The 22,987-nt window shown below is 51.3% G+C and overlaps 2 protein-coding genes across 6 annotated transcripts in view; one reads left to right on the top strand and one right to left on the bottom strand.

Moving 5' to 3' along the window:
- The first annotated feature begins 5,344 nt into the window (after positions 1-5,344).
- On the top strand, positions 5,345-16,472 carry SERPINF1 (serpin family F member 1). The gene is made up of 8 exons (XM_035027566.1): positions 5,345-5,496; positions 9,157-9,248; positions 11,137-11,335; positions 11,936-12,091; positions 12,469-12,672; positions 13,823-13,965; positions 15,209-15,419; positions 16,093-16,472. The coding sequence occupies exons 2-8, from the start codon at positions 9,165-9,167 to the stop codon at positions 16,350-16,352; spliced, it is 1,257 nt and encodes a 418-aa protein (XP_034883457.1). The 5' UTR covers positions 5,345-5,496; positions 9,157-9,164; the 3' UTR covers positions 16,353-16,472.
- A 679-nt stretch (positions 16,473-17,151) lies between these two features.
- Positions 17,152-22,987, bottom strand: part of SMYD4 (SET and MYND domain containing 4) — a 50,382-nt gene continuing 44,546 nt past the window's right edge. For 4 of the 5 annotated variants that reach the window (XM_035027563.1, XM_035027561.1, XM_035027562.1 and 1 more), the window contains 4 exons: positions 21,072-21,204; positions 20,124-20,240; positions 19,791-19,914; positions 17,152-18,681 (listed from right to left, as the gene is read on the bottom strand). In XM_035027563.1, the coding sequence (XP_034883454.1) occupies positions 18,528-18,681; positions 19,791-19,914; positions 20,124-20,240; positions 21,072-21,204 (528 nt within the window). In that variant the 3' untranslated portion in view covers positions 17,152-18,527. Of the gene's footprint in view, positions 18,682-19,790; positions 19,915-20,123; positions 20,287-21,071; positions 21,205-22,987 lie in introns of those variants that run through there. The other variant, XR_004683257.1, reaches the window with a different exon arrangement.

Raw genomic sequence — 22,987 nt, 5'->3', positions numbered from 1 at the left:
AGATTGTATGGACATGAGGGAAAGGAAAGGCTCAAGGATCGCGGGTTTTATGGTTCAGATTCCTGGGTTGTTTTTTTTTTTTTTTAAGATTTTTTTATTGGGCGCCTGGGTGGCTCAGTTGGTTAAGCGACTGCCTTCGGCTCAGGTCATGATCCTGGAGTCCCGGGATCGAGTCCCGCATCGGGCTCCCTGCTCGGCAGGGAGTCTGCTTCTCCCTCTGACCCTCCCCTTCTCAAGCTCGCTCTCTCTCTCATTCTCTTTCTCAAATAAATAAATAAAATCTTTAAAAAAAAAGATTTTATTTATTTATTTGACAGAGAGAGACACAGCGAGAGAGGGAACGCAAGCAGGGGGAGTGGGGGAGGGAGAAGCAGGCTTCCCGCCAAGCAGGGAGCCCGATGAGGGGCTGGACCCCAGGATCCTGGGATCATGACCTGAGCCCAGAGCAGACGCTTAACGACTGAGCCACCCAGGCGCCCCTGGTGGAGGTGATCTAAGAGGAGAGGAGATATAGATGGAAAGGAAAAGGGGTCCCGGATCAAGTGAGCAAAGGAGACAGAAAAGATGCAGCATGGGAGGTGGGGGGCCGGAATGGAAGCGTGTGCAGAGGCAGAGTTTCAAGAAGGAGGAACAGTCTGCTCTCCTGCCTGCTGTCCAGGGAAGAGATGTCCTATTGGTGGTCAACGTGAAGGTCACGCATGAACCTGGCGACAGCTGTTTCAGTGGAGAGATGGGCACAGAAGCGAGATTGGGGTTGAGGAGGGAATGCACTAAGACAGTACAGACGCAAGAATAAATAGCTCTTTCCCTCGTGGCCGTGAGGGAGAGCGGAGAGATGGACAGCAGCCTTAGGGGATGTGGCACAGAGGAAGTGTCACCAAAGAGGGGAGTGACAGAGGATGTTTGAAGGCTGTGGGATGGCCCTCAGAGACGGATCCGTGGCTTAGGCAGGAGAGGGGCCACCTGCAGGAGCAGAGCCCACAGAGAACACAGTGGAGGCCCCCTCCTTTGGCAGGAGTGGGGCACCTTTCACGGCAATCGGAGGAGGAGAGATGAAGCTTTCTTTGTAAGTTACCATGAAATAATTGGAGCACATGAAAAGATATAATGAATTGCATAAGGCCATTGCTCAGCGGACAGATCTGTGTCGATAAAAGTGGCTTCCCTTGGGGCGCCTGGGTAGCCCAGTCGTTAAGCGTCTGCCTTTGGCTCAGGTCATGATCCCGGGGTCCTGGGATCGAGCCCCACATCGGGCTCCCTGCTCAGCAGGAAGCCTGCTTCTCCCTCTCCCACTCCCCCTGCTTGTGTTCCCTCTCTCGCTGTGTCTCTGTCAAATAAATAAATAAAATCTTAAAAAAGTGGCTTCCCTTCACGATTTCTCAGGGCTATATAAGACTTCTCCATCTCTATCCACTCAGCTATTGATGGGCACGCAAGGAGCTTCCACTTTTTTTTTGCCACTACAAACAGTGCTGCGATAACATTCTTTTTTTTTTTTTTTAAAGATTTATTTATTTATTTGAGAGAGCGAGAAAGTACATGAGAGGGCGGAGGGTCAGAGGGAGAAGCAGACTCCCCGCTGAGCAGGGAGCCCGATGCGGGACTCGATCCCGGGACTCCAGGATCATGACCTGAGCCGAAGGCAGTCGCTCAACCAACTGAGCCACCCAGGCGCCCGCAATAACATTCTTGTACATGCATACTTTGTGCACGTATGTGGAGTTTTTCCAGTGCACATGCTTAGGAGTGGAACTGCTGAGTTGTGGGTTTGGGTTTACCCATCTTTAATTGTAAGGGCTGCCATATATGGTTATGCACAGCTTTGCCATTTGGGGCCGGATTCTTCTTCAAAGTGGTTGCGTCAGTTTACATTCCCACATCCTCACCAGCAGGGCAGAAGAGATCCTGGTTGCCACATCCTCACCAACACTTGGTCTTGTCAGATGTTTAAAATTTGGCCATCTGATGAGCGTGAAATACGCTTGTCAAATTATGGTTTTGATTTGCATTCCCCTGATTACTGGTGAGGATGAAACATCTTTTTCAGAAGTTTATTGGCCACTTAGGATTCTTCTCCTGTGAATTACCTGGGTCTGTGTTTCTGCTGAGTTTTTATTTTTTGTATTAATTTATAGTTCTTTCTATATTACCATGCATAATTTTTTTTCATAATCTTTTTTGTCAGTTACCTGTGTAACAAAAATTTCTCCCAGTGTGAGGCTTTTGTTTTCACTTTGTTTTATGGTATCTCTTCCTGTAAATAAGTTTTCAACTTTAGTGTCAAATTTATCAATCTTTTGAGTGGCTCAGTCGGTTGAGCGTCTGCCTTTGGCTTAGGTCATGATCTTAGAGTTCAGGGATCTAGCCCCGGATCGGATCGGGCTCTCTGCTCAGTGGGGAGTCTGCTTCCCCCTCTCCCTGCTCTTGTGCTCCCTCTTGCTCTCTTTCTCCCTCTCAAATAAATAAATTCTTTTTAAAAATTTATCAATCTTTTATAATCTCTGCTTCTTTTGGTGTCTTGTCTAAAAAAAAAATCTTTTTTTTTTTTTTAATATTCTATTAATTTGACAGAGAGAGACACAGCGAGAGAGGGAACACAAGGGGGAGTGGGAGAGGGAGAAGCAGGCTTCCCGCCGAGCAGGGAGCCGGATGTGACCTGAGCCGAAGGCAGCCACTTAACTGACTGAGCCACGCAGGTGCCCCCAAAAATCTTTTTTTTAAGTAGGCTCCACCCCCATTGCGGAGCCCAGTGTGGGGCTTGACCTGGGGGTTGAAGTGGGGCTGACGTGGGGCTTGAACGTATGACCCTGAGATCAAGATCTGAGCTGAGATCAAGAGTTGGAAGCTCAACTGACTGAGCCACCCAGGCGCCCCTAAAAAAAAAAAAAATCCTTTCTACAGAGAGATCACAAAGGGATCCATCTATATTTTTTCTAAAACATTTACAGTTTTTCCTGTTGTATATGTGTGTTAGTATTTGCTTTTTTAAAGCATTAAAAATATTTCTGAAAGGATACATAGGAAAGAGATTAACATCAGAGGTCTCCGGGGAGCGCAATCAGGTAACTGGAGATCACAGTGAGGGGAAGACTTTTCACTGTTTACCTCTTGTTGCTTTTGAGTTTTGAACCATGTGAACAAAATGCCTATTCTTAAATAATTTGAATAAAAAGTCATTAAGAAATGTTCTGCAGGGCACCTGGGTGGCTCAGTCAGTTAAGCGTCTGCCTTCAGCTCGGGTCACGATCCCGGGGTCCTGGGATTGAGCCCCACATTGGGTTCCCTGCTCAGCGGGGAGTCTGCTTCTCCCTCTCCCTGCCACTCCGCCTGCTTGTGCTCGCTCTCTCTCTGACAAACAAATAATATTTTTTAAAAAAGAAAGAAAGGCTCTGCAAAAACACAAATTGCTGTTCACATTTAATCCCTAATGTAGCTAGAGCTATTTTTTGTGTATGGTGTGAGATAAGGGATCCAACTTTAACTTGTCCACATGGATAGCTATGCCCTTCCTGCCTTTCTATGCTTAGCCCATTCTTATTCACCCTTCAAGATTCAACTTAGGTTCATATATTCCGACTATATCACCACAACACCCTGCAGAACAATGCTGTCTAATAGAAATACAATGCAAACTACATATGTGATTTAAGATTTTCTGGTAGTCACATTAAAAAAGAAATAGGTGAAATTAAGTTTAATAATATGTTTTATTTAACCCAATATATGTAATCGGCATTAAAATTATTGAGATACTTTACATTATTTTTTTCACACTAAATATCCAGAGTCTGGTGTGTTTTTTACACTTACAGCAGCCCCGACTAGCCACATTTCAGGGGCTCTGTGGCCACATGACTGCTGGCTATTGTATTGTATTGGCCGTAGAGACTGCTGGCATAGAATGTGTCACATTATAGTGGAATGATCTGTCCTCATACCAGCCTTTTACTAGCCAGTAAATTTCTGGAGTGTGCCACTGAGTCTTATTTTCATCTACATCTTCCTCCTCCTCCACATACCTAGCTAGTGCCTTGCATGGAGGTACTCCAATGAAAGGATTGAACTCTGTTGATACATTTTTTCTTACATAAAGCTGAACCTTGCCCACTGGAAAGTTCTACCCAGAGGCTCTAGCTCTGCTCCCGGGAGCCTCACATGAGGTGGTGTTTCCCTAAATTTTCTCTTCCTTCAGCTATATATCCCGGAGCGTTCTCCATCCCTTCTCTGAGCTCTCGTCTAAATGACCACTGGGCTTTCGGTCAACACTCATACCTGCCTAGAAGGCATTTTGTTACACTAATTATTTCTCATTTTTTATTTTTTATTTTTATTTTTTTTTAAGATTTTATTTATTTATTTGAGAGAGAGAATGAGAGAGAGAGAGCAGGAGAGGGGGGAGGGTCAGAGGGAGAAGCAGACTCCCTGCCGAGCGGGGAGCCCGATGCGGGACTCGATCCTGGGACTCCAGGATCATGACCTGAGCCGAAGGCAGTCGCTTAACCAACTGAGCCACCCAGGCGCCCCATCATTTTTTATTTTTTAAAAGATTTATTTATTCATTTGAGAGAGAGAGAGTGCGCACATGAGTGGGGAGAGAGGGGAGGAAGAAGGAGAAGTAGACTCCCCTACTCAGCAGGGAGCCCGATACGGGGCTCAAGCCCAGGACCCTGAGCTCATGATGTGAGTGTAAGGCAGACGCTTCACTCAGCTACCCAGGTGCCCCTCCCACGTCGATATTTTAGATTCACAACCACATCGTAAGGTCCTAAGCATCCCAGGTGAGCAGGGCCTAGGTGTTGTCCTGTCTAGGTGACCTCTACGATGCCTAGGCAGTGCCAGGCACACAGTCGGCCTCCCCTCAGGATCAATGGTTATAGCACAGCTCAATTCTTCTTCCGGTCGGATATTTTTTCCACTGTGCTTTCTGATTTTCAGAAATCACAGAATTCTAAGGCTGAAAAAGCAAATAGACATCCCAGTTCCATCTCTCCATTTTTCAGCCAAGAAAGCTGGGAGAGTTGTCTTCCCCAAATCCCAGTTAGTGCCAGAACCAAGGACCAGGAAAAATCTAGAGTCCCAGCACAGGAGCGGGGTTTGCTCTGGTCCGGCCTGCCTTCCGGGCTTCCTCCAGAAGACTGTTCCTCGGCACTGTCTCCCACCCAGGTGGGCCAGGGTGCCCTCTGGGGGTGGGACCGCGGGCAGGAGGAAGGCCAGGGCCCTGAAGGAAGGTCTGGTGGGGAAGGCGGCTGTGTGGAGGGCTGTGTTGGCCGTGTGGGGTGGAAGGGCAGCAGGGGGTTAAAGTTATCATCAGGCAATGATGCAATCACAGAATCCGAATTGAGTGCAGGTCGCTTTAAGAAGGGAGTAGCTGTAACCTGAAGCGTGCTGGGCTCTGGACTGGGAGGCGCAGGCTGGAGCCCCTGGGCCTGCAGACCTAGGCTGGCCAGCCAGCACACCCTCAGGGAAAGCAGCTCCCGGTCTGGCGCAAGTGTCAGGGTAAGACTGGACGGGCTGCCCTGGGCCGGGGGCCCTGGGGAGGGGCAGGAGGACTCTGGGGAGCAGCAAAGAGGGGTGCAAGGGAGGGGAGGTGGGGGACAGTGGCTCCTGCAGCTTGGGAACCGGGGTGAGAGGATGAGAGGGGGCAGAGGGAGCTGGGGCTCAGAAGGCCAGGGCCCAATTATCCCCAAGGCCCACCGCCCCACTAGGAGAAGAGGCTGGGAAGACTTTTGAATGAAGTGGGTGGGTAGCCACAGGGGAGGGCAGTGGTGGGAAGGGGCAGAGGGCGCAGCTGCTGGGCCCGTCTGAGCAGCACCTCGAAGGGGCTCTGCGGCCGCGGCACCCCGAGGGAAGGAGGCTGTCCCTCAGCTGGGCTTCCCTGGGGCAGTCAGGAGGCAGCCGGCCCCTACAGTCCAGCCTTGCCTTGGGCTCAGCTCCCTGCTGCTTTTGCAAAATCAACTGGTGCTGATTTCCAAGCCGAGCCACTGGCCTATTGGGCCCCACAGAAGACTGGGAGGGAGGACAGCTGGGTCCTTTGATCCAGTGCCCACCCCTTCTCTTTGGCCAAATTAGTTGCCAGTGAACACTGGGAGACCCATGGGGCTTTGGCCTCTGGCAAACAATGACCGCTCTTTAGTCCAGCCAGTGTATGGGGCTTGGGGGCCCGCGGCCCCATGCTGCAGAGGATAGCGGCCCGCATCCTTTCCGCTTCCCCGGGTAAGCCGCAGCAAGGGGAGGGTCTGGGCCCAAGAGAAGCCGCAGGCTTCCCAGAAACCTCATCACTGTCTGGCCCATGCCTGTCCTCCAGGAGTTCAGCCCCTAGGCTCAGGGGGCCAGGGGGTTCTGCTTCTAGGGCCAGTCCTCCTGGGCAGCGCGGAGGTGGAACTCATGGGTGCCCTGGCCTGACTCACTCAGATTCCAAGACTCGAGAAGGAACGCTACATGGGGACTGGCGGGGCTGCCACGGGTGGAGTGGGCCTGGAGGGGACCCCTTGGAACCTCCCTCCCGAAGCCAGAAGAGAGGGCGGCGCCCTTCCCTGCACTGCCCAGGAGGTCCACCGCCATGTGGCTTTAGGCTGTGTGGTGCAGGGAGGAGGAGGGGGAGGAGGGATGGTGTTTGTCTCACAACTGGATTTAATCTTAAACACATGTACTGGCTCAAATTTATCCTCCCAGCTGGAAGGCAAGATCACAAAGTCCCATTTCCTTGGGTCTCTTTTGATTTGGGTAAATGTGGCAGAAAGGAAGACCTGACCTTGGCCCAACAGCAAGAATATCTACCTCGTCCCCATGGCCTCCCCTTCCTGGTAGGACAGGAGCCTGGCTTGGATACTGCCCTTTGAACGGAGGGCATCAGCGTCCAGTGCCAGGCGGCGGCTGCTTGCCCTCCGGCCATGGAACAATCCCCGTGGACAGGGTATCGGGTGGGCTCAGAGGGACCCTCAACCCAATGCAGACTGACTCTCTGCCCTCCCAGGGCCCTTTTCGGGGGCTCTCCATAATCTCTCGCCTTCCCTCATCCCCAGGGTTTGAGGTAGAGGATTCAGAGGTACCATGAATACTACATGTCCCAGCAACTGGCTCTGGACCAGCTGGGGACCCATGTGCCTTTCAGGGCCAGGGTCCCTCACCTTATCTTCAGTCCTCAGCCCACCCACATGGGGACCGTGATTCCACAGCCTGGGGCTTGGGCTGACTGTAGGGGCTGCTACAGAGAAGGTTTGACCTTCAAGTGCATTTGAACCGTGAGCTTAGTTCTCTTAAACACCATGGCAGGCTGACCCCCGTGTCCCTCCTACCTCAGCTCCCTACCCTGGCCAGAGGGACGAGCGCGAACGCCTTCTCCTGCACCCTTGCCGCCTAGACATCTCACGGAATTGGGTGTCTGATACACCAGTCTGCTGGGGCTCAGGCAAGAAGACCCCCGCTAGCTCTGGGGTGGGGCGGGAGGGCGGCGAGAGGAGCAGTAAGCCTGTGTGGTGTTCAGGGTCTCCATCTGGTGCCGCGGAAAGCTTGTCCCGGTGCCTCAGTGGAAGATTCTGCCTGAGCGCCAGGGGCAGCTGGGTAGGACAGTAGCTGGCTGAGCCCTCGGGGTCTGTGGGGCTCTCTCTGGAAGCCAAGTTCCAGATCAGGGTTTGGGAAGAAAGCAGTCCAGCCCTAACCTGAGCCAACTCTGGAGGCGGTCTCTTCTTTTGTTGCCTTTCATCTCTACAGTGTTGTCTGGTGGATTATCTAGCTTGATTCTAAGGACTTTGGCCAAAAATCACACACCGCACTCCTAGCTTTCCTATTTGTTCTGAGAAGTCAGGAAAGTATGTGTGCTGTGCGTGTGGGAGGGTTATTTATGGGCATATAAACAGATGACAATGAAGGCGCTGGAGACCCTCGGCCTGTGTGTGCGTGCGTGTGCGTAGGGGAGGTGAGGGGCAGGGAAGACAGACATTGTGAATTGTTGACCTGGCAATATGGATGGGAGGGAGAACACAGACCAAGCAAAGGTCCTAGTTACTGAGACCTTGTCCCACTTTTTAAACAGAAGGCCCCTTGGAAGATCCTATCTGTGAAACCCCCCTAGCTGCCTTCATCCCCTCCCGCTACCCCACATCCTGACTCCAAGGGGTGAGCTCATGGATGCAGTGAGTGCAGGAGACTGAGGGATGGTGGCATACATAGAGCCCTGGACTCAGATTTCCCTTTTCCCTTGTGGTCCAGGGGCCAGAGGGAGCTGGTCAGAGGAGGCCACTGCTGGGGGACATGAAGGGACCTGGGGTGGTTTAACCTGAAGGAGAAAAAGCTCTGAGGGTGTAAGAGCTATTTTTGAGCTGGTAGGGGGCAGAGGAGCTGGCTCCCCAGGAGAGAAGGGGGGCCCTGGGGTTCCAGGTGTAGGGAGACACATTTTTAGCTCTGGGATTGCTGGAGAGCTCACCTGTCTCTGCGCAGTTCAGTTCTTTGGAGACATTATCTAATTTAATCCGCATCACAATAGGTAAGAACTATTTGATTTCCATTTTGCAAGAGAAGACGCTGTGAGTTAGAATTGAGATTTGAACCCAGGCTGTCTGATCCTGGACCCAGTGCTCCTTAGCAGGAGAGTAAGAACTCTCCCTAGAGAACTATCTGCGAGGGGGATAAGTCCCTTATGAGGCCACAGGTTCTAGGCCAGAGTAAATTCAAGGACAGAGTCTCAGAACTTCCTGGGGATAGCAAGGAGCTGGACCAGATGCCTCCATTCTCGGTATTCTGGAATTCTACATATGGGAACTAGATTCTGTCCCATTCTGACATTACCCCAAATCCTGTATCATGAGCTGGTCAGGTGCCTCCAGAAAAGCCTTGCTGTGCATTTGTGCTAGGCCGTAGCCACGCAGAGGAGTCCACTGCTGGGTCTCCACGGCCCTGGAGCTTTAGGCCCCGAGGGCTCCTGACACACACAGGGGGACGAAAGCACAAGCTCATCCTGGGGCTGTAGGCCATGAGGCAGGTGCAGGGGTGGTGAGGTGATCAGAGGGAGGGACCGTCAAGTTGAGGGTCCACTTCCAGCCTGGGGGGGTCGGAGGCAAGGTGCCTAGTCCTGCCAAGCTCCTGCTCCCAGCTCAGCGTGGCTGGTGGAGCGGGGCAGTCGGGGAGGGAAACGGCTGGCTGCCTCTTGCTTTCTTGCAGGCCCCAGGATGCAGGCCCTCATGCTACTCCTCTGGACTGGAGCCCTCCTCGGGCACAGCAGCGGCCAGGACCACGCCGGCAGCCCACAGGAGGTCAGTGGGGCTGGGGTGAGGCGGGGTGTCGGCAATCCCAGCCCCTCCTTAGCAAGGAGCACGGGAGATAGGACAGCCACCTGGGTTCCAGGCCAGGCTCTGGCCTTTATGTGCAGATAAGGCCTTGATTTCTCCTTCAGCAAAACAGACAGAAAATATCTTGCCTTGCCTTTCAGACAACATAGCGGAGACAAAAAGAAGATCCCAGAAGGTGAAAAGTGAAGGCAGTCTAGCAAGCCTAGGGTGATCCCTTTCAGTGAAGACCTTTTCTCATTACTATGCATTACTCGTGGGTCTCACTGACTGGGTGGTGGGGTCCTGGATATTTGTGCAGTGGAGATGGAAGCGTGTGGCAAGGCCTCTTTCCTGTCCAGAGGAAGCACGGTCAGACTGCAAAGGCAGATGCTGAGAAGCTTATGCTAAGGGACAGTGAGGGGCCAGGGCAGCCCGGGCATACTGGCTGGAACCCTGGACTTTGTCAAGTTCTGGCTTTACCTCTCACTTAGCTTTGTTACCATAGACAACCCACTTTGACCTGAGTCTCTTTCTTATCTATAAAATGGGATTAAAAATACCTATCCTGGGGCGCCTGGGTGGCTCAGTCGGTTAAGCGTCTGCCTTCGGCTCAGGTTATGATCCCGGGGGTCCTGGGATCGAGTCTCGCATTGGGCTCCCTGCTCAGTAGGGAGCCTGCTTCTCCCTCTTCCTCTGTAGCTCCCCCTGCTTGTGCTCTCTCTCTCTCCCTCTCTGTCTCTCAAATAAATAATCTTTTTTTTTAAAAGATTTTATTTATTTATTTGAGAGAGAGACAGAGAGAGAGCACATGAGAGGGGGGAGGGTCAGAGGGAGAAGCAGACTCCCCGCCGAGCAGGGAGCCCGATGCGGGACTCGATCCCAGGACTCCAGGATCATGACCTGAGCCGAAGGCAGTCGCTCAACCAACTGAGCCACCCAGGCGCCCTCAAATAAATAATCTTTAAAGAAAAACGAAAACCACCCTTGCAGGGCCATTATGGTCAGTCACTTTTTACCTACCGAATACCTGCTCTGTAGAGGCTGGGGCTGGGTGGAAATATAGAAGACTCAGTTCTTGCCTTCAAAGGAACTCAGTCTTTTGAGGTATCAAATACATCAACAAGCATGAAATGAAGTAACTCCAATGAAAAGAACCAGCACAGAGCCTGGCACATGGTAGGTGGTTAGTGTAAGTGGTAGTTGACCCCGTAAAAAGCTCAGAAAACCAAAAAGTGCCTTCAGATTGGAGTGATTAGGGAAAAGTTGTGGAGGAAATACGATGTGATCAGGGCCATGAAAGACGGGGTCAGGGTGGGGGGATCATAGAAGGGCCCAGGTAGAGACCTGGGAGCAGTAAGCAAGGGGGGAACAGAGAGGCAGCTTGCTCTGGCCTGAGCAGGGTTCCTTGGAAGGGAGGGGCTCTTCTCCTTCTCTCTCTCTCTTTTTTTAAAGATCTTATTTATTTATTTGTCAGAGAGGGAGAGAGCACAAGCAGGGGAAGCAGCAGAGGGAGAAGTAGGCTCCTCGCTGAGCAGGGAGCCCAGGACCCCCGGGATCGTGACCTGAGCTGAAGGCAGATGCTTAACCAACTGAGCCACCCAGGCGTCCTCACACTCTCTTTTTTTAAGTATGTCACAGGCCTGAGGCTCACAGGTCACTGGTGTTTCGGTCAGCTAATTTCCGTGTGGGGCTGCCTGTCCCCAGCCGAGAACTCCAGCATGATCCGGGAGCACACCCTCCTTCCAACATTAGGCTACACGTAGGGTACTCAGGCAGGACGTCTCGAAGGGGCCAGAAGGACAATCCCACTCAGAGCAACGAGGGCTCCCGTCACGCACAGCTCATCTCTGACGGCCCTTGTACTCAAATCCAGGACTCCCCAGCTCCTGACACCACAGGGGTGCCCGTGGAGGAGGAGGACCCCTTCTTCAAGGTCCCTGTGAATAAGCTGGCAGCGGCCATCTCCAACTTCGGCTATGATCTGTACCGCGTGAGGTCCGGCCTCAGCCCCGCGGCCAACGTGCTGCTGTCCCCATTCAGCGTGGCCACCGCTCTCTCTGCGCTCTCGCTGGGTGAGTTCTCAGATGCGAATGGCCCCGGGGTCCTGGAGGCCCCCGCATAGACGCGGGCCCCTCAGGGAGGGGCAGAGAGGTGCTGAGAGAGCGGCCGCCCCGCGATCCCTCCCTGGCTCCACGGAGGGCGCCGACCACTGCCGACCCAGGGACGTGGCCTCACGACCACTCATTGTCGGGATGACTTCAACACTCATTCCATACACGAGCTTCTGCGTGCCAGCCATCCGGCTAGACGCTGGGGGTGCCCCGCCCGCAAGCAGGCGTGGTCCCTGCCCTCACCTGGTCACAGCTGTTCCCGGGGGAGACTCGGGAGCAGGTGACCGCAAAACGTTCTGGTAAGAGCTGGGACCGGAGAAGCCCAGGGGCTTGAACCTTCCCTCCTGCCCTTGTCGCTCTCTCTAGGCCTCCGGGCCTTTGCCTGCTTGAGGAAAAGCTTGTTTTTCTTCCACTGCCTTCGAATTTCTTGCCCACCTAGAATGCCTCCAGTATCAACAGTGGAAGACCAAGAGCGTGGTGTCCCCGTCCTGTCCCCGGAGCTGGCCTGACCTACGCCCGGGTGGCCCGTTACTAACGCTCCCGCCCTGGTCTCTCTGGCAGGAGCGGAACAGCGGACAGAATCCACCATTCACCGGGCTCTCTACTATGACCTGATCAGCAACCCGGACATCCACGGCACCTATAAGGAGCTCCTTGCCTCCGTCACTGTCCCCGAGAAGAACTTCAAGAGTGCCTCCCGGATCATCTTTGAGAGGAGTGGGTCACCTGGCTAGCCCGGGATGCCTGAGGAATATGGGGCTCTATGCTGCACGGGGGGGGAAGTGGGGGGTTCTTCCTAAACACTAGGCTGGGCCTGGCGCTGGTGGGCAGGCAGGGGCCCCGTGAGCTCAAAGAGGATCAGAAAGAGGAAGTAGACTGAGGGCGACAGTGGGAGGGCCGGGGGAGGGCGGTACCCTGAAGAGAAAGAGCAATGAGTGAAATTCTTTGTTCCCTGTCCTGGGGAAGCTGGCACAGAGTCTCGGGAAGTCAGGGCCTGCTGCGCGGTAAAGCAGAGCCTCAGCCCGGCGCGCTCTCCAAGAGCGGGTGCAGGTGAGCGCTCAGAGCACACTCACTTCTGCTTCCTCTCTTCCCAGAGTTGCGGGTAAAATCCAGCTTTGTTGCCTCACTGGAGAAGTCCTATGGCACCAGGCCCAGAATCCTGACCGGCAACCCTCGCTTGGACCTTCAGGAGGTTAACAACTGGGTGCAGGCCCAGATGAAAGGGAAAATCGCTAGGTCCACCCAGGAAATCCCCAGTGGAGTCAGCATTCTCCTCCTTGGTGTGGCTTACTTCAAGGGTGAGGGCTTCACTTCTCCTTTGGCCAAGGGTGGGTGGTGGGTGTCAGAGGGGCTGGGGAAGGGGGGACGTCAGAGACAGAGCTCAGCAGGAACGGAGAGGCGAAGCCAAAGGACAGCCTGGGAAAGGCGCCTGCCTGAGGGCTCCTGCTTGTCGTTGGTCCCAGGCAAACATGTGGTGCGTGTCTACAAAGTGTAAGAGGCCGTGCACAAAGCCCAGCAGAGAGAAGAAAGCGCTAGCTCGCCTGTGCCTGTTTGGGGGTGGGCACCGTGAGATTCGGGCCAGAGTCAGATGAGGGTCAAAGCCCAGCTGGGCCCTCCCTGGCGTCGAGCCCTGCACAGGCCTCCCGGCCTTCCTGGCTCCCTCACCCCTAACACGGGCTGACACACTTACTTCGGAGGCTGGCTGTCTACATGGTCTCCTGTCTTCACATCCACCGGGGCACTGTGCCCGGGGCACAACAAGGATTCAACAAACCGTTGTTAGTTCTCGAACAGCATCCTGCTGTGGTGACGTGCCCAAGACTCCACGGACCGTGTGAGGCCGGCCCCATTCAGATAAGACTTGGGTGGGATTTGGGGCAACCTCTCCTTAAAATGCTTTATAACCGTCTATCAGGCAGTAGCCAGTGGACCCCTGACCTTGAGAGAGGCCCTACTTGAAGCACGATCTCCAGAAAGTGAGAGAAGCCGTTACAGGTCAGCATATTAAAGGTCCCCTTGGTAATCACCTGTGAGCACTGGCCAGGGCCTCCACCCCTCTGAGCTCTGGTGCTTTTCTGGATGTGAGAGGGGTGATATTGGGGTCCCTTGCAGCTCTGACCTCCTTTGATCCTGTCCCCCAGACACCTCACTGCAGAAGGAGACACCAGTTGACTTTTCTCCCAGGCCACTGCAGAATTTGTATGATCCAGATGGTCAAATCAATGATGCCTCCTATTTCCTCCCGAGTCTCTACATGGAGGGTATTCAGGCCCTTGACATATTGTGGTCCAGCCCGCATGTTCTGAGACAGAGCTGTTCTCTGACGGTCGGGGCCTCTAAGATTCCTTTAGCCAGGCAGCTTTCAACAATAGGCTTTGGTCTCCCGGCACGGTCCCAATGCCTGCCTGGTCTCCTGGGGCTCAGGGCACTCCATCTGTTTCATTCCAGGGCAGTGGGTAACAAAGTTCGACTCCAGAAAGACTTCCCTTCAGGATTTCCACTTGGATGAGGAGAGGACCGTGAGAGTCCCCATGATGTCAGACCCTAAGGCCATCATACGCTATGGCTTCGACTCTGATCTCAACTGCAAGGTCTGTAGGGGCCGGGTGAGTGGTGGGTTGGGGGAGGACAGAGACAGGCAGGATGGCATAGTGGGAATAGGATGACCTTTGAGATGTGACAGCTGTCTAAATTCTGCCCGCTGTGTGGCTTTCAGCAAGTCAATAGCTTCTCTGAGCCTTTCTTCTTAAAATGAAGGATAGGTATCGAAACTTATCCTCTTAGGGTTTGTTGTAAGGATTAACAGATAATGTGAAATGGGCTGAGACTGGGCAACTCACATGTTGGTGTTGTCTTGTCTTTTTTCCCCTTCTTCCTCTGCCTCTCTTTTTCTTTCTTTGGCGGGAACTTTTATTTCTAGAATTCAAAGCCAAACTTAAAAAAAACCTGTCACACACTCCAAATTGCTGGCATTCTAAGTCTTTCACATATACCTCACATCTTTTAATTCTAAGTCAGTAGTTCTTAAACCTTCTTCTTTGGGAATCTGACAAAACGCCTAAAACAGTTGAGAGAAATGTCACGTATGCACACGCACATATTTCCGTATGTGGTTTCAGGGGCTGTTAGGACTCCTAATGCTGTTTGTCCCATGGACCTAAGGTTAAGAACCTCTGCTCAAAAGACCCATTTTATGTTTTGTTTTGTTCTCTATAGATTTTATTTATTTATTTGTCGGAGAGAGAGAGCGAGAGCGAGGAAGAGCACGAGCAGGGGGAGTGGGAGAGGGAGAAGCAGACTCCCCGCCGAGCAGGGAGCCCGCTGCGGGGCTTGATCCCAGGACCCTGGGATCATGACCTGAGCCGAAGGCAGACGCTCAACCAACTGAGCCACCCGGGCGCCCCTAAAGACCCATTTTTTGTTTTACTGCTTCTGTGTTGCTGTACTCAACACCCCCCACTTCTAGTCCAGGGCTCTGTATATAACAGATGATCAGTCACTACTGGCAGACAATCTTTGGGAGAAAACACAGACCTGGAATTCAATTCTAGCTCCTTGAACCACAGGAGAAAATTCTTTCAGCACCTAACTTCAGTTGGTATTAGGCCAAGGTAAGAAAAGACAACAGTCTACTTTTTTGAAGGAACCTCAGTAAACATCTTGCTGCCAGAAGGCAATGGCCAAGAGGGACAGTTATTAAATAGATTAGGGGCTGGGGACAGCACGGCCAGGGACCCACCGTAGGAGAGGAGAAGGCAGTGTGGAGTGTGTGTCGAGCCCTGGGCTCTTGGGCTCCAAGGGACTAACCCATGTGCTCCCTCCCTATTGTTTCAGATTGCCCAGCTGCCCCTGACTGGCAGCACGAGTATCATCTTTTTCCTGCCCCTGAAAGTAACCCAGAACTTGACCATGATAGAAGAGAGCCTCACCTCTGAGTTCATTCATGACATCGATCGAGAACTGAAGACTATTCAGGCGGTCCTGACCATCCCCAAGCTGAAGCTGAGTTATGAAGGCGAAGTCACTAAGTCCCTGCAGGAGATGAGTATGTCTGCAAGACCACTTTGCTCTTGGGTGGGTGGAGTTGAGCCTTTGAGCTTTCCACCCGTGCTAAGCAGCACTCAAGGGCTCTATGGCTTTGTGGGGAGGCCATGGATGATTCCTTAATTCTAGCAGTGCTGGAGGGGAAGCCTGAACTGCCTTTCTTATCAGACACATTCCTCAGCCCCAAAAGCACGTATCTTGTAACAGAACACTGTCTCTCCACAGGTCTGTTGAGCTGGTTTTTAATCTTTTTTTAAAAGATTTTATTTATTTATTTGACAGAGAGAGACAGAGCGAGAGAGGTAACAAAAGCAGGGGGAGTGGAAGAGGGAGAAGCTGACTTCCCCGATGAGCAGGGAGCCCGATGTGGGGCTCGATCCCAAGACCCTGGGATCATGACCTGAGCCAAAGGCAGACGCTTAACAACTGAGCCACCCAGGCGCCCCAGAGCTGGTTTTTAATCTTAACCTCACTTGCTGTGTGCTCTTGGGCAGGTCACTTAAGCCCTACCCAGCCCAGAGGTCTACAGACCTCACCGAGGGTCCAAAGTGGTGATGTACTCCCAGCTTGCCTGCCTTCTTGAGAATCAGGACTCCCATCCAAGTGGACTCTATTCTTTCGAGGGGTGTTGGGTAAGGCAGGGTTTTAATGGAAATCTCTCTCAATTTCTGCAGAACTGCAATCCTTGTTTGATTCGCCAGACTTTAGCAAGATCACAGGCAAACCTATTAAACTTACCCAAGTGGAACATCGATCTAGCTTCGAGTGGAACGAGGATGGGGCAGGCACCACCCCCAGTCCAGGGCTCCAGCCTGCCCGCCTCACCTTTCCCCTGGACTATCACCTCAACCAACCTTTCATCTTTGTACTGAGAGACACAGACACAGGGGCCCTTCTCTTCATAGGCAAAATTCTGGACCCCAGGGGCATGTAATGCTCCAGTAAATAGCCTGGAAGAACAAAACCCTCGAGGGATGGCAGATTACATAGTACATGAAGGCTGCCCCTACAATGTTTCAGTGTATACTTTGCAATAAAAGTGCTTTATCCTTAACTTTTGTTGCCCTGTTCCTCCTTCTGTTCTGAGCTATGTTAAGTTTAATATGAAGATAAATAGCCCTTTCGTGATTTGCTGGTCCTATACTTATAGCCTGGTCTCTCTAAACTCTGCAGAAAGTCACCACTTATAAGAACTTTTAGTTATCTTCATTGTATAATGCAGGGTGGATTCTCTGCTCTGGGAGTGTTTATGTACTAGGGCCAGTAATGCTTGCAAGAGGGTATCTCCTGCCCCCACAATCAGTGGGGTATGCTCTTAAATAAATCAAACCTTAGGGCTTTTCTTTTTCTTAGATTTATTTATTTTATTGTAGAGAGAGAGAGCGCACACACGAGCAGGAGGGGCAGAGGGAGAGGGAGAGAGAATCTCATGCAGACTTCGTGCTGAGTGCGGAGCCTGACGCAGGGCCTGATCTCATGACCCTGAGACCACGTCCTGAGCCGAAACCAAGAATTGGCTGCACCACCCAGGTGCCCCCAAAAACTTTTGCTTGCTTGCTTGCATATATATATATATATTGTATGTATGTATGTATTTATGTATTTATGTATTTATTTATATAAAGATTTCACTTATTCATTTGCCAGAGCACAAGCAGAGGGAGTGGCAGGCAGAGGGAGAGGGAGAAGCAGGCTCCCCGTCAAGCAGGGAGCCCGACGCAGGGCTCGATCCCAGGACCCTGGGATCATGACCTGAGCCGAAGGCAGATGCCCAACCGGCTGAGCCACCCAGGCGCCCCAAAACTTCAGCTTTTCATGCAAGCACAGACATCCCCCAGTCAAGCTAATGTCACCTGACAACACAGGATAACACACGGACAGATAAGAGAGGTGATTTGTAACTTAAGGAAATGTTTCATAAAGCATTTAAGGAAAGCTCCCAAGTACACCTAAAATGGGAACCTGATATGTGAAAATTCTAAACACATTCTTTTTAAGGAAGCATGCCTATTTTACAGAGTATAAGAGGACCTTTTTTTAGGAACATGAAACATGACAAGTGTTTGGAACAGAATACAGAGCTGTCCTCAGGACTAAATTTTCAAGAAGAAAAATTTATCTCCATGAAAAAAAAAAATCTCACTGGCCACTGTCTTGCCACAGTGAATTAGTAGAAAGAAGAATAAATGAGATCCTGCCTGACCTTCACTCACACGTTTGAACGTAAACTGTGTTCTAAACACTAAGTTTCCTGAAAAGGTACTGCCAGACATCTCCAGGCTATTCATTTCCTGATGAGAATGCTGAGGCTAACAGTGGGGACTTCCTGGGCAGGCCAGGGAGGGCAAGCTCTCAAAGCAGCATGGACCTGACGTTCCTTTCCACTAACTCACTGGAACCACTCGGTCACAGACGGTGATATGGCAACCAGGATTCAGAACAGAGAGTCTCCCAGCCTTCTGGCCAGGATGGAAATCTAGACTATTGTTCTACACATCCAGGCAGAAAAGAGCTATCACCCCTCCCTTCTGTCGCTCGAGTCTGAAACCACAAGCAGCAATGATTCTATTAGTGTTTGGTCAGCGGGTCTGCCAAGAGTACAGAAGGAGAGGCCAATAATAAGGACTGGAAAACTGGTAGGAGACAAATTTAGAGTTGCCATCCCAGGAAGAGACTGCCCAACAATAAAGTGGCCCCATACTTATTTCTCTATTCACAATTTACACTGTACCAGTTTTAACAAAGGATTCGAGAAAGCTAGATACGATAACATGAAATGATGTCTCTAGAGGTAAGGAGCCTCGGTGATTTCTTGCTTTATAATTATTTTTCAATTACAACACAACTACTAAGAGCATAAGTTCCCATTGGAGTGGTACATAACATGTCATTACTACTAGAAGCCATAGGAATGTTCCAGGGAAATAGACTATCATCATTTAGTGAGATGGAGTCTAGCCAAAACCCCAGGCTAACATCCAGATGCCTGCAGATCAGCTAAAATCCTTTTAAAGGGCTTAGGCTCTCCAGACACTAGTTTCAAGTCTTTTCTGGGAACTGGGAGTTTTTACGGGAGGGTAGTTAACTATCTGACGAAAACCTTGGGTTCCTACACTGAAGGCCCCAATGAGATGGGTGGCGAGTCCAATAAACAAGATTTCATCTTCTGTAGCTCCTGGATCTCGTCATTGCAAGGGCCATAGTGCACCATCAGAACCTTTTCTGCCCTCTGTATTGTGTTCAGTGCTTCTGGGATTGCAAACCTGAACCAAAGGAGGTAAAAGGAGTGAAGCCACTCATTCAGTCAAGCAAACATTAATCAACGGCCTACTCCCACCCTGTGAAGAATACAAAATTATCTAAGATCAGTTTGTTCTCAGGGATCTAACAATCCAGAAGGGTAGGGGAGAGACCTTCATAAATACACTGTAAGGCAGAGTTTGAAAACAAAGTTATGAGAAAAAGCATAAAGATTCTAAGGTCCTGAGAAATAGGCAAATCTCAAGGGGTTCAATCTGGGATTTATCCCAGGGTCTCCTCAGGAGTCTTCACCTGCAGGTAACCAAGTCCACCCCAGACCTGACTCTGCGGCCCTGTTCTCTTGACCAAACGGGCGACCTCTATGTCTTGGGTATCAGGTCCACAAACCATTCATAATCTTAGGATCGAGCTTCAGACATCGCCTCACCGCAAAGTGCACCAATGGCAGCTTTATCACGGCTGGAAGGAAGTACTCCATCTAGAAACAGGGCCTCCCAATGACATCAACACCTGCCGGTCTTTCCGTTAAACCTCCTGTTAAACCTCCAGAGCAGGGTCTCCCCGCCTTGACACTAGTGCCACTTGGGGCCGGATTCTTCCGAGCTGCGGGGGGCTGTCCTGTGCATTGCAGGATGTTCACTAGCATCTGGGCCTCCACCCTGAATCATGACAACCCAAAATGTCTCCAGACATTGCCAAACATCCCGTGGGGGCAAAATCACTCCTGGGTGAAAACAACTGCTTTAAAAGGAAAAGGATGGGGGAAGGGAGAGCCCCTGGAGCTGAAGGTGCTGAGAAAGAGGGCAGTGAGGGAGGCGCGAGGAAGCAGAGGGCTAAGGAGAGCTGCCGGGATGCGGGTGGTGGGACCGCCTGGCAACGTCCCCCTAGGAATGTCCCTCCAGTGCTAAGAGCTTTCCCCATATCTCTCAGGAGGAAATTCTAAAGCTTCAAGTTTGTCAGCAAAAACAGAAGGAAAGGATCTTTCCTCAAGGGGAAATAAAGGAAGTTTCCACATGCTTAAAAGCACCATAGGAGAAAAGTAACGCCAGAAGAGCCTAATAAAAGACGGTGTGCGGCCTAGAGTGTGTTAGGAAACCAGAGAAAGACTTACCCATTGAAAAAGAGTTGGGCCAGTTTGAAGAGCTCATGGCCCATTTCAACACTGGATGGCCCATGCTGAACCTCAACCACTCGGAGACTCTTCTGGAGATGGGTAGCTGACTTTTGCCAGTCCCCTGTAAAGAAAGAGAAATCTGGTTCCAGAAAAGAACCACAGTCAACTGTGTTGGGTGAGTGTTTTCAGGGTGAGGAAAGCTCAGTGGAAGGTGAGAACAGCTTCAGCTGAAAAGACTGAGAGGAGTCCAACCAGATGAGGCTGGGCTCATGACCAAAAGCATAAGGCAAATGTGGTCCTCGGAGCAGCAGATGAAGACATGTGCCTTACCTAAGGCAGCGTAGGCCTGGGCCAGGGCATCCTCCATCTCTCCTACCATGCTGTGTTCTGCTGACAGGAAGCTCTCAGCGTCGTGCCGGCACCCCAACAACAGCTGAATGGCTCGCTCTATCAATGCAAAGGAAGGTGGCCTCATTCCTACACAAACCCAGGCCTAGAAATGAGAACCCAGCTCTTAAGTTCCATATTGGCTGGGCTGAATGCGGAAACCCCACTTTGTCTCCTTGTTGTGACCGACCCACAATGTTTGTTCCGATAAAGCTGTTGTTCCCTCACAGTTTCTCTTTCAGCAGAAGAGGTGTGAGGTGAGGCCTCCCCACATTGACGCTGGGTTTCCAACTTCAAGTGGCCTAGATTCCACTTACGATCATCATTTCTCTTGACTCAGAAATCTAAGTTAAAGGTCAACTTTTACAAAGTCGGGTAAATAAATTCCTATGACATCAAGTTCTAAGGCAGAATTTGTAAGGATAATGTGGAGTTCCACAAGTCTCTCTGAAAACAGCAGGCTACTTCTATCCACTGGGCACTTGTTCCACTGCTCTCTAGAAGAGATGGGGCTCTGAGGAGAGCAGACCAATCTCTCTAGGAAATTAGGTCATTAGGCCCTGGAATTAAAATAAATGACATAGAACTTCTGGATCTGCACAAAGACCACGGATGTCAGAGATAACCCTTTAGTCATCACGGGGTACTTTAACTTCGCTCCCTGACCCCCAGGAGAACAACAGCTTAAATCATTTGGCCCTTTTCAAGGACACCACACAAACTCAGCCGGTTAGGGCTCGGGCTCATTGGCCTGCATAGCCATCTTGTGGCTGGCATGGGGATAATTAAATGTAATTCTTCTATCATCACTGAGTAGCCTTGAGTCCAAGGTGAACCCAGAATAAATAAAAAGGGATGGGCTGGAGGACCAAAGTAGGGAGCCAGTCTCACCTAGTTGACCACTTGTGAGAAGCTTCCGGGCCTGCCCAACCTGCTGCTGAAGGTCCTGTAACCGAGAGATGAGGTGATCCCTGCTGACTGATTCCGTACAGGACGTGCTGCCACAGCTCAGAACGTCACCTCCCTGTGAAAGTCAGTTTGTCTTTAGTCCTGTACCACAGTCGGTTAGCAACACGGCATGTGTTTTACATTATAGGGTTGTTCTGCAGCTTCCGACCCTATGGGGCAAAGAGACGTCCCTACTAATACACCATGACCAAAGCCTGACTCAACTGGGTTTGGCAGCAGCAACGCTAATGAAAGCAGTAGGCGGTCCCTCCCGGAGACTTAATTTTTGCAACCAAAATTAAACTGGTACATGTCAGTTTCTTTCCATCTCTATACCCCTCTCCTGTGTCTCTGGATCCAGAACTTTGGATGACAGACATATTTCTAGCGGTTATGAAGAAGCCATTAGTATACAGTTGTTAAATCACTCTGTTATGCACCTGAAATTAATGTGACATTGTGTGTCAACTGTACTTCCATTAAAAAAAAGCAAAAGCCAGGGGCACCTGGGTGGCTCGGTTGGTTAAGTGTCCAACACTCGGTTTTGCCTCAGGTCCTGATCTCAGGGTCATGGGATCGAGCCCTGCCTCGGGCTCCATGTTCAGTGCGGAGCTTGCTGGAGATTCTCTCTCCCTTTGCTCTGGCCCTCCCACTTGTGCTCTCTCTCTCTAAAATAAATAAATAGGGATGCCTGGGTGGCTCAGTCAGTTAAGTGTCTGCCTTCGGATCAGGTCATGATCCCAGGGTCCTGGGATCGAGTTCTGAAATCGGGTCCTTGCTCAGCGGGGAGTCTGCTTCTCCTTCTGCCTGTCGCTCCCCCGCTTGTGCACGCGCTCTCTCTCTGACAAACAAACAAAATATTAAAAAAAAAATAAAATAAGGGTGCCTGGGTGGCTCAGTCGTTAAGCGTCTGCCTTCGGCTCAGGTCATGATCCCGGGGTCCTGGGATCGAGCCCCGCATCGGGCTCCCTGCTCCGCGGGAAGCCTGCTTCTCCCTCTCCCACTCCCCCTGCTCGTGTTCCCTCTCTTGCTGTGTCTCTCTCTGTCAAATAGATAAATAAAATCTTAAAAAAAAAAAAAAGCAAAACCGTAAGAAAACCAATAGGAAGAGATGCCAGGTGAGGCCTCCCTATATCTGACCTTGGGTTTGTAACTTCAGCTTTGCAACACGGCCAGCTCTACACTACACTTACGGTTCCCCGAAGAATACTGTATCCTCTGGCAGAGGAGAAAATCTTTGAGGTGGACTTTTGCTGTTTTTTGGTTTTTATTTATTCACTTATTTATTTTTAATTTTTTGGGGGGGAGGGGCAAAGGGAGAAGGAGAGAGAGAATCTTAGGCAGGTTCCATGCCCAGCACGGAGCCCAGTGTGGGGCTTGATCCCATGACCCTAAGATCATGACCCGAGCTGAAATCAAGAGTCGGATGCTCAACTGACTGTGCCACCCAGGTGCCCCATGTGCTGTTTTTTTTTTAAATGCCAGTATCTAGACCCTCATTTGGCAACGGCAACATGATTTCTCCCGAGGATCCTCTCCTACCCTCCCAGAGTCAGTGCCTGGTGGCTGAGGGGGTGGGTGTGTGGCTCGCATCTGACCCATTCCTCTGGGCCAAACGGCTGGAGGAAAACTATGAGTCTGATTTGCCACCAGCCACGGGTATCAGGTCAATGAAATGCAGTAAAATTTTTGCCCAGACTGCTGTCGGGGAGCGCGTGCCTTTACCCCCCCGGAGCAGAGGCTGTGAGGCTGGGGCTGCAGGTGGCTGTCCTGCCTCAACCAGAGGGAAGTCTGGCTGGGACTGCGCTGACTGAGAAAGTGGAGCTGAGGCAGGTAGAGACAAATTGGGCCTTGGTGGG

Source organism: Mirounga leonina, unplaced genomic scaffold (assembly GCF_011800145.1).
Source record: "Mirounga leonina isolate KUSES-001 unplaced genomic scaffold, KU_Mleo_1.0 Mir_200, whole genome shotgun sequence".
In the NCBI taxonomy this organism is placed as follows: Eukaryota; Metazoa; Chordata; class Mammalia; order Carnivora; family Phocidae; genus Mirounga; species Mirounga leonina.
This window is presented reverse-complemented; position numbering and strand designations above follow the sequence as displayed.

Excerpts from the sequence above, each read along its gene's own strand:
- SERPINF1 (XM_035027566.1), top strand. The coding sequence starts at position 9,165 with ATGCAGGCCCTCATGCTACTCCTCTGGACTGGAGCCCTCCTCGGGCAC. Across the intron at positions 12,673-13,822 it reads TGGTGTGGCTTACTTCAAGG|GGCAGTGGGTAACAAAGTTC; the intron begins GTGAGGGCTTCA and ends GTTTCATTCCAG. Across the intron at positions 13,966-15,208 it reads ACTCTGATCTCAACTGCAAG|ATTGCCCAGCTGCCCCTGAC; the intron begins GTCTGTAGGGGC and ends CTATTGTTTCAG.